The 10,406-nt window shown below is 34.8% G+C and overlaps 3 protein-coding genes across 3 annotated transcripts; all 3 read right to left on the reverse strand.

The window, feature by feature from the left end:
• Nucleotides 1–78: 78 nt before the first annotated feature.
• Nucleotides 79–1,995, reverse strand: RO3G_17388 (uncharacterized protein; the record flags this gene model as incomplete). The annotated part of the gene is made up of 8 exons (XM_067671972.1): nt 79–547; nt 598–890; nt 949–1,038; nt 1,099–1,196; nt 1,250–1,387; nt 1,457–1,512; nt 1,562–1,719; nt 1,783–1,995. Coding segments are annotated over 8 exons (1,515 nt in total), but the record flags the coding sequence as incomplete, so codon positions are not given.
• Nucleotides 1,996–3,777: 1,782 nt separating this feature from the next.
• On the reverse strand, nt 3,778–6,010 carry RO3G_17389 (uncharacterized protein; the record flags this gene model as incomplete). The annotated part of the gene is made up of 3 exons (XM_067671973.1): nt 3,778–4,521; nt 4,587–5,744; nt 5,816–6,010. 3 exons carry the CDS (start codon nt 6,008–6,010, stop codon nt 3,778–3,780), a joined length of 2,097 nt encoding a protein of 698 aa, XP_067528074.1.
• Nucleotides 6,011–7,457: 1,447 nt separating this feature from the next.
• RO3G_17390 (uncharacterized protein) lies at nt 7,458–8,957 on the reverse strand (the record flags this gene model as incomplete). Its single annotated transcript, XM_067671974.1, has 5 exons — nt 7,458–8,390; nt 8,450–8,563; nt 8,623–8,754; nt 8,808–8,845; nt 8,903–8,957. The coding sequence occupies 5 exons, from the start codon at nt 8,955–8,957 to the stop codon at nt 7,458–7,460; spliced, it is 1,272 nt and encodes a 423-aa protein (XP_067528075.1).
• Nucleotides 8,958–10,406: the final 1,449 nt, after the last annotated feature.

The following is a 10,406-nucleotide window of genomic DNA, read 5'->3' on the forward strand; positions in this document are numbered from 1 at the left end:
ACCACGTGAAGCCGCTTCTTTGTCCATTGGGGTCCCAGGTTTGACAAAATAAGTGACATCTGCAATGTGAACGCCTACCTCGTAGTTTCCGTTTGGTAAAGGACGAACATGAAGAGCATCATCAATATCGGTACATCCAGGAGGATCAATACTACAGACATTCAAATCTCTAAAATCCCTTCTATTCTCGCTGTTCAAATGCTGATCACGGACAATCCACTGATCACCTTCTTCAGGTAAGTCTGCAAGAATCGCTTTGGAGAATTCTTGATAGGGAACGTCATGTTCTAGAAGAAGTACCTCCGTTTCTGTTTCTCTATCTCCAGAAGCGCCTAATGTCTTGACAAAATGTCCCATGGGAAGACTGGAGTTGGCAGGCCATGAATCAATGGAAACAACAATGCGGTTGCCAACCAAATTATGAGCCTGTGCAGTTCTAACCTTGATGGGTGGAATTCGACGATCAAGAGCACGGAAAATAACATTTGTTGCAGAACGAGAAGTGTTTTGCTTAGGAACTGAATTCTTTACAATAAAACCACAGTAACTGGCAAAAGTATTAATAAAAAATTTTTTTAAAAAAAATAAGCAACTTACGGTCTCCATTTCTTTCTAATGATACCGACTACTTTACCAGTAGGCTCTCCTTCACCGTTTTGATCAACATCCATAGCACTTTCATTCTTTTTATCAATGTCTTCCATATCTTCTTCACCGTGCATTTTCTCTTCGTCTTCCTCTTCAATAGCAACAGAAGCACCATGTTTCCATTCTGATTTGGGCAGTAATTCAACAGCCACTGTATCTCCTTGAATACAGCGATTGAAATTTTTACGCCCAAGAATGTATACAGTCTTCAATTCTCCTTCTACTTCTCCAACAACGGTAGCCTATGAACGTTATATGTCAAATGAAACTCGTTTCATGCAAAAGAAAAGAAAAACTTACTTCTAAAACGTTATGCTGACTGACATTGAATGATGCTTGAATAAGTGTGCCTTTCTTGATACCATTTTTGATTTGAGCAGGAGTCAAATGCTATTTGAACAGCAAAAATTAAGTTTCAAATGAGCCGTATACCCGACTTATTTCAATTACCTCTTCATATACAATCTTATCATCTGCAGCAGCCTTAGGAGCAGACACCATATCTACTAATTCTGGAACATCTTTAATGCTTTCAACATAGTCTGACACTGTATTGACACATTAGTACCATACAATACTATTCATTATCTGGTCCCCTTACCACTAAAACACTTCAATCCTGTCGCCTTTGCTTTTTCTCTGTTTCCCCGATCATCAGTTAATAAGACAGCCTGAATGTTTTTATCAGAGCTATTTGCTTTTAAATGATCTGTGTACCATTTTGTTGACACTCGAATAGCTACCCGTCAGATATTAAGTCATTTAGTATTGAGCAGAGCAAGTGCTTTCTTGTTTCAATCGAACTTACCTCTATCGTTTCTGTCGTTGGGTGATTCGTCCTTCAATCTTTCAACAAAAGTATCTCTAAAAATCACATGAGTTTTATGATTCTTTTCTTCTTTTTTCTTTCTACCTTTGGTGTTCATTTGCAAACATGTAGAATCTTTTGGTTTTATCTTCCAAAATAGCATTTAGTCTGTTGTAAACCGCAATGTTCAAGTGTCGAATTTCTTCTTTAACTGTCTGCAAAACAATAACGTCCTTGATTGCTGGATGCTCCATAATATCAAGCTACAAAATTAGCTTTAATGATCAAAGGTCTAATAATGCTTCATTATTAAAGAGCTTCTTTACCTGACTAATGAATACATTAGTATCAGGAACAAGATAGTGCGGCCCTACTATGCTTGTAGATCTAGGTTCGGCAGACAAAACAGGAGTACTTTGAGTACAGTTTCTGCAAGCGGTAGAAGAGCAAGAAATATCGTCTCTTAAATAGTGTTCTTTCACAACCTTCACTACATTGCCTTTGCGTGTACGCTTTACAAAAGCTTTTGATCTAAGCATACTTTGTATATGGTTATTAAGAGATTAAAAAATGTAATTTTGGAATAGCTTTGCAGTTTTTTGGAAAACAATAAATGGTCACAAAAATAGCCACCAAATACCCTCACAGTATCCGAGATATTGGAGTTCAATTGCTATAGTAACATAAACGTGCCACCACATTTAACTCTCTAGTTATTGTACTTGGATACTTTCTCATTTTATAGAAAAGAGGATCATTCATGTCTATTGAAGTAGATGCAGGCCGGTCCTAAATTTTTTTTTGAGTAAAATAACGTCTACTTATTAACAAAAACAAACGGTATTGAAGGCCTAACGTAGCACATCTCTCACAGGGTTATCTTTGTTGTTTCTTTCAAGTTGGACAAAAGAGTCTTTCCATTTTTTGTTTCCGACATTGCAATATAGGTGCTTTAACTTTACTCGATCATTTAGTAAAAACATCATTCACACCAAGAAGCAAAAACAGATATGCTTTTTTGTTTTCCAAATAGTCTTATGTTTGCACATGTATCTCACGCATTCATCGTGTTCTTTTAGCGTGAGAAATTAACGGAAAAATCACTATTAAAAGTATCCAACATCATTTGGAAGCAATTTGAATATCCTTATTGAACATTTCTGTGTTGTGCTCAAGTTGGGGTATTCTATTTGAAGTACTGGTACGATATTACCTCCGTCATTCTCACGTTGTGAGATTGAATTGTAGATTTAAATAATATTTGAGTACTTGCGTTTAATTCGTCTAATCCTGGAAGCTTGTCTAAACCATTTATTCTTGCTTTTTTTTTTTTTTTTTTTTTTTCTCTTTTCATATCCCAACATACTTTGCTGATGGTTTGACCAAGGCATTCGAGGACTTCAGCTCAAAAGAAATGGCTGTTAAAGAATTTAGATTGGAAAAGTAATTTTTCTATGAAAAAGATACCTTCATCCTGCTGCTAGAAATGATGAGAATAGAATTCCAACTGATTTGACTGGATAAAGAAATAGTTAGAATCTGACATGTATCTTCTTCAATTTAGATTTTATTGTCGAAGCTGGACTTGATATCAAAATAGTAATTCCTTTTGCTCGCTTAGATCATAGCATATTGATTGTATTGACTGTGGTAACAACTCAGATGAAATAAACACTATTGTCGTGGCAATTTCAACAGTAGATGCTGCTAGTATAAAAATGAACTGGGCCTGACAAAAACGCAGTTTTGCCAAAGTAAATATGTTGAATAGGAAATAAGAAAATGGTCGATTAGACATGACAAAGTTGTATTATACTAGATTTCTAGAGGATATTGCTAATAGTATACTGAATCTTTTAAATTATTCAAATATATAAATGATACTTTTCTCAAAGTTTAATGTGATTTTGGTAAAGTTGTGCGTTTTTTTATTTGTAAAAAAGATATGAAAGAAAAAAGTGTACTATATCAGTTAATGGCTTTCTTCCATGCATAATCAACGTTTGAAAAGCAAAACTGTAAGTTTGATCCTTCCTGGCAATCTTTAAATTACTTTTGGATATGATTGTATTATATTTTGGGAATTAGCTAGTATCTGCTGAAAATTCAATACTGATAGGGTATTTTTTCAAGAATAGCAGTGTCTCCGACGCGGTCCCCTCATTTTTTTGGGGGGAAGGGACGGATGGTGAAATACTTTGTTTCTGGAAAATTTTAAATCCCGCTTTCCTGCTGATACTTTAACGCTTTCATTTGAATGATATATTTGTAATAAATTACTTTATTATTAATTCAATAGTAAACAAAAAACATTTCAATAATTAAATCTGATTATCTGCGACTAACTTGCACATTTGGTTGATAGAAAGCTTGTCAGAAACTCTTCTGAATTCAAGAAATTGTGCAGCTTCTTCACAGCTTATACCTCTTTCATTTGACAGCGACTCTATTTTCTTGTACAGTGGAAGACGTCTAGTAAAGAACCTAGACTCGGTTCTGTTGTCTACTTTGCGCCAATCTGCACCGTACTGCTCTTCCATAGACTTGATAGATGGCTTTCCAGCAAGACCAACAGAGTATTCTCGCCATACATCTGTCACGCTTATCAAACTTCTACTCATTTTGAATGATGGTAGACCTCTTGAGTTAGCAGCACTTGGGGAAGGAATAGATGACAGCGGAACAGAAGAGGAAGGAAGGATGGTTGATGTTTGTTGAATTTGTGTATTCTCATCACCTTGTCTTAGCATGTTTGAGATTTGCAAAAAAGAATCAGCGAGCATGGTTCGGTTTTCTGCTTCCAATTGCTTGACTGCATTCAAAGTAAGTTGATTCTGAGATTGGACTATGTTCAGCATAGCATTCATTGAGTCAAACCCTGTCTTCATAGCTGCTGCGACTTCAGGTAACAAAACTTCCAGATGTTGGCTCATTTTGAACTTCTCATCGTTGGCAGCGATTGCAGATGAAAGACGCTCTTCATAGTCTTTGTAAATATCAGTATCAAAGATGCTGTGGGACCAAATAAAGCTTCCGGGGTATTTTCCCTTCAACACCACTGAGTCCTAAGATAAAAATAATTAGATATCGTAAGCATTATGACTTGATTTGTAAAAAAAATAATCCTTACCTGCAAAAAAACTGTTCTTAAATAATCCATTAAATCTAAAAAGTTTGGCCCAGCAATATCGTCTTCAACTTCCTTCCTGTAAAACTTCTCTCTCCAATATTCAATCCAAGGAAACACCATTTTGCGCAATTCTTCTGATGGCTCAATTGAACCACGATTGATGAAGTAATCACCCTTACGAGTAGTGAACCCGGCCAGCACTTTAATGGCATCAACAGGAAGGCCACTTAAATAGCAACCAACCATTCTATCGCTACCCCAACGTCCAACTTGTCTCTGTTGGTCTCCAGAGACACCTTCATTTGCAACCATATTAATGGCACTCTTTCTGTTGATGTGAGTGAGCTTGCTTGAATGAACACCGCAATACCTAAGCACTTGTTTATAAATCTTGGCTTGTTCACTATAGGTAATTGACCCATCCCCTGTAGTGTTTGGAAACAAATAAGTATCATACCAATCACGGCGAGTCGAGAAGTTTGGAAATGGTAGGTTTTGATGATGGAACAAGGAAAAAAAATATTGAGCAAAAGCGCCATGTGGACAAACTTCAACATCCCTATGGCGAAGAGCAGAACCATATTGAATCTTGCCATCCTTATTAGTCTTACCAAATGTTATAGTGGCTACTATAGCAAAGCAAGTAGAGGGGCCTTGATTTTTGAGTTCCATGATGAATAAATCTGGCAGCTGTGTTCCAAGAGCAGTCTCACTACGCATAAGCATGGCATGGCTCATAGAAAAGCAGACTTTGTTTCTCAAAGAAAAGATGTTGTTTTGAATCAAAAAATACTGATTGATTCGAAGCAATTCTTGATCTGTATAGCCATCATTCAAAGTATTTTTCCCACGATCCTCATATTCGGTTCTTTTGCGTCTTGCTTCCTTTTTGGTATGAGTGTCAAGAAAGCGCTTCACGATAGGTCCTCTTGCCATTGTATGCTTATTGAATCCTGCTTCTACCTGTTGATGGTATAAATCAACCACAGCTTTTACATAAGCAAGGACTGATTCCCTACCCAATGGTGCGGGTGATCCATCTGCATTTTTCTTGAATTTGTTTCCACGGGTCAAAACATAGTCTTTGAGAAAGAAAGCTAGCTTTGCGTCATAAACAATAGTACCATCCGCAACTTTTTCTTTATTGGCGCACCATTCCTATTTTCAATTTCAAACAATTTAGAAATCATCACCCAAACAATCTTTATAACATATAGCTTTTAACTTACAAACCATTCTCTTTGCTTAGATTTATAAGCAGCAGTCGTGTTCTTGGGACGATATGTTTGATTTTCAGCAATGACCATTTGCGTATTTTTATCCATTGCTAGCCTGGCTCGAATCATGTCTTCATAATGTTCAGCATCTGGAAGAGCGATATCATTATCTCTAGTAGAAGGACCAGCGTTTGAATCGTGACTCATTGTGTCGTATAGTAGTAATAATAACCAAGTAAGAGATAAAAGCAAAAACAAAGAGCAATGTAGGTACTTTTTGAGACTGATCTTTATTTCAGTTTAAGTTAAAGTAAAAATTACTCTAATTGAAGGCAAGTATTTATATCTTATTGAATGAGTGGCTTGATATCTTCTATTGTAAGCGTTCTTCTAATCTTCAGGTACTTTAGCAAGTGTTATCTCTAATTATGATTATGAAAACTTTTCATTTGTTCTTTTGTATGTCTGTCATAGATTACCTTTTATTCTGGGAATTACTCACTGATTTGAATAACGTTATTTTAGGTGTTATTTCAATTATATGAAAGATTAGCAATATTCCTGACATTAGATTGGGTTACTGACAACAGAAAATATCTTGTTATCTTGATTGGTACTTCTTATCAAAGAACTATCATTAATACAATACATATTCTAATAGAGTATGCTTACTTGGAAACAATTGTATAATCTTATTTAAATAAACTCGTATTTTACTTATGATCTTGTATTAAGACATGTATTTATCAATGTCAACTATAATCGGCTATTTTTCTTCAACGCATTGTTCAATTGAAATGCTTAACAAATAGTAGAAGAGATATGTTTGCAAAATTGGCAATTAGTTGCCAAAAAAGAAAGTGTATATTTTTCAATTGTTGATATGAGGATCCAATCCCTAACAACCGATATTTGTCACAATAATGTAGCTTACCGTATGCACCAATCAATATTAGAAATTTGGCTTTTATATGAAACGTCAAAGGACTTCTTGTACTTGCCCTGTCACTCCCCTTTTTTTTCTATTACAGCAAAGCTGAGTTGCATAAAAAAGCTTTTCAAGCACTTTATTGGTTATCAAAGTATACAAAGGATACATTGGATATCAGAGACCCGATCGCACTTTACTTTTTGTAAAAGTGAAGTATTTCATAGGTTAGAGCACTATACCTAAACATTTCAATTTCCGATATGTAAGTTTCGGAGACCCGACTGGGGATCTGAGAGACCTGAGGTCATGATACTGAGCTCAATCAAACAGTAGATTAACCTGTTTTGGTAATGTAAGATTTAACAAACAGTTGTACAACCAAAATAGGTTATACTTTATTTTGTACTTTTCCCACGTTCCTTTTTCCCAATTTGGCCAGCAGGCGTGATTCAAGTCATAAGTTTATTTTAGGTTCTATTGCTGATCAATTAAGCTTCAATACTGAGCACTTTTAGTGTTTCTTACAGCTCAAATAGTGTTCATTGTTGGGTTATAAAAGGATCAATTTATTCACAAAATATATATTGTATTTTTCTTCTTCTTTTGTTTGAATAATATAAAAATATTAAGAATTGGCAATAGAAAATAAAAAAGCAATCCTTTTTCTTTTTGTACCGCTCTGCCTTCAATAAACAGAAAGAGAAATGTAGAATGAGAATGAGTTTAAATCTTTACGTTATGAATCTCAGCTTCTTTATCAATGACCATGGCTAATCTACGAAGAGCTTCATCCATTTGTGGCTTATTTACATTACTAAAAGAAACACGAATATATTCATTCTTGTTGCCTCTTGGCATAAATGCCAAACCTGGAATAGCAAGCACATTTTCTTTTAAAACCTTTGTCATTACGAGATCATAGGAATCTGTGATGCCACCTAACAGACGAAGCCAAACAAACATACCAGCATTAGGAACGGTCCATACCGCTCGACCTGTCATGTGTTTATCAAGGCATTCAACAAAATCATCGCGCTTTTCCTTATAAAAGTCTGCAACTCGCTTTACATGTTCGAAAAATCCTTGATGACCCCAGTTAGCCAACAGTTGATAGGCCATGACTTGAGAAACACCAGAGGGTTGAAGATTGGTAACCATGGTGTGCATGTTCATACGTTCAATCAAAGGTTGAGGGCCAGAGACCCATCCAATACGTAAACCGGAAGAAAGGATCTTACTCATACTATCACAGCGAAGGACGCGACCGTCGACATCCAAAGACAAGTAAGAAGGCGTACGTTTTTCTCCATATTGTAAGTAATAATAAGCATCATCTTCAAGAATGATCACATCGTACTTTGAACAGATTTTATAAACGGCTTGCTTGCGTTCATAGGTAGCACTGATACCTGTAGGGTTGCCTCCACTTGGAATCGTATAAAGAACGTGAGGTCTCGGTTGATCTTTTTTACCGCTGGGATTGCTCTCTGGCCAATGAGCAAGCATATTCTCTAGGGATTCTGGAACAATACCAAACTCATCAGTAGCGATATGTGCTAATGTGCAAGGCATAGTTTCAAGGAAAGCCAACGCACCCGTGTAGGTTGGTTCCTCTACCATGACTGCATCCCCAGGGTTGATCATCATTTCAAGAGCCTTATTTGTATTTCTATCAGCGAATCATCTCATTCAAGTTTTTTTTTTCTTCTGCTTACCTTTGTCAAAAGATCTTGAGAGCCAGAACCGATAGAGACATCAAAGTCGACCGGGGGAGCATGTTCTATTTTTTGAAGTTCAGTCAACCATTGATTCAACAAAGGCTGCCCAGACTAAAGTTACGTATGTGTTATTTATCGTGAGAAATTAAAGGTAGTTGTGTGCAACTTACTGTCAGATCATAAGACAATGATCTATCAAACAATTGGTCATCTATTTCAATCTTTTCGCCTGTTTTGAGTGTCAATGTTAAACTAGCAAATGGAAAAGTAGCAGGATTAGGTTGACCAGCACCTAATGAGATCTAATAAAAGTTATAAAAATACTTTCTTAATTGGGTTCATAACAAAATTTTACCATGTCCTTTCTGTTAAGGTAAGGCATTAAAGCACGAACTAAAATAACGATAATGATTGGTTAACACGTTGCGTATATGTTTTCGATACACTTACTTGCAGAGGGATTTCTAGCTTTACTGGCTTCACTTATGTGCTTTGAATAATCCATATTTAAAAAGAAATGATGTAAAGAAGAAGAAAAAAGAAAAAGAAAGGGTGTTGGGAGATTAAGGATCTTTTATGCACAAATCTCAGTTTTAAAGTATCGAATTCAGTCCGAAAGATAGGGATTAAGATCAAATAGAAAAAATAGAAAAAAAAAAAATACAAAAGTGCTTCTTTATGCTTCTGAAATCAATATTTTGTTCTTTTCCTATTCATTACATGACCGTTTCTATTTTATTTAATGATGAACCTCATTCTATAAAAGCAAATAATCATTTTCTTTAGTTAAAGTGAGCTATAGTGAGTCATTTCAGCTGTTAGGAACTTATCTAAAGTTGAATGGTAGTACAACATTACTGCTGATCATAATAAAAAGAAATGAATAATATGCTGATGTAGATGATATAAAAAAGCAGTTAAGGGATTATGACTCAATTGATATTCTTTTTTATGTTTAAAACTAGATTAAAAAAAAAACATTGTATACAAAGTTCCGCTAGAAACTAGGTTGTATTTTTCTTTTTTAGTCGTTTGATACTAAATACAATTAACACTGTATACTAAAGATTGGTTTATACTTTCTTTTTAATATTAGGCTTCACGTTTATTCTTGACTTGTGAAAAATTAAATGCGATCTATTCAAATGATCACATAAACATATGTTGTATAAAAATAAACTGCAGTTATCAAAAAGAGAAAGTCATGTAAATTCATTTTATGCATTCGAAATGCATCCATATTATTCTTTTGCTTGTTTCAAACACAAGCCGATTGTGTATGTTGATCTAAGCTGTTTATCATCAAAAATGAGGTATAAATCATGTAAACAGTTAGATATTCATGTTTTAGGTAAAAACAAGCCATAGTTTTACCCAAAATAATAACAATAGCTTTTCAAAAGTAGAAAAAAAAGGTATATAAAATCTACTTTTGAATTTTACTACAATCCTTTTTCAGTTATTCTTTTAATTTGCACCTATTTTTTTATTTTTATTTTTATGGATGAAAATTTTAATGTTTATTAAAATTCATCAAAGAGTATAAGGAGTAAGAGCGATACAAATGTATGAAACAATGACTTATAAAAATACAAGAGATATTAGCATAGAGAATGGTAAGCAGATAGTTTCAATAGTTCCTTCTAAATTTGATTGAGGACAATCTCATCCACGATAGGAATCTGTTCAAAGAATTGTTGCCAGTGGGCTTTCCAAATGAATCGAATAACTGTAGCAAAAAAATCATAGATTGTAAACTTGTCATGATAGTGTAAGATGTAGTACTTGGATAATCTAAGTGTGGATAAATCCTGGAATATTGAGCTACAGTTGGGATCTTTAGGATTTATTTGACAAGTATTTTTGTACTACTGTATTTTTACTTGGCTTTTGGACTTTGTCGAACAATTTTTGGGCGTCTCTTCCCTTTTTTAGAAATTTTCGATTTTGACTT

The sequence above is a fragment of the Rhizopus delemar genome, genomic scaffold (assembly GCF_000149305.1).
Source record: "Rhizopus delemar RA 99-880 supercont3.52 genomic scaffold, whole genome shotgun sequence".
Classification (NCBI taxonomy): Eukaryota; Fungi; Mucoromycota; class Mucoromycetes; order Mucorales; family Rhizopodaceae; genus Rhizopus; species Rhizopus delemar.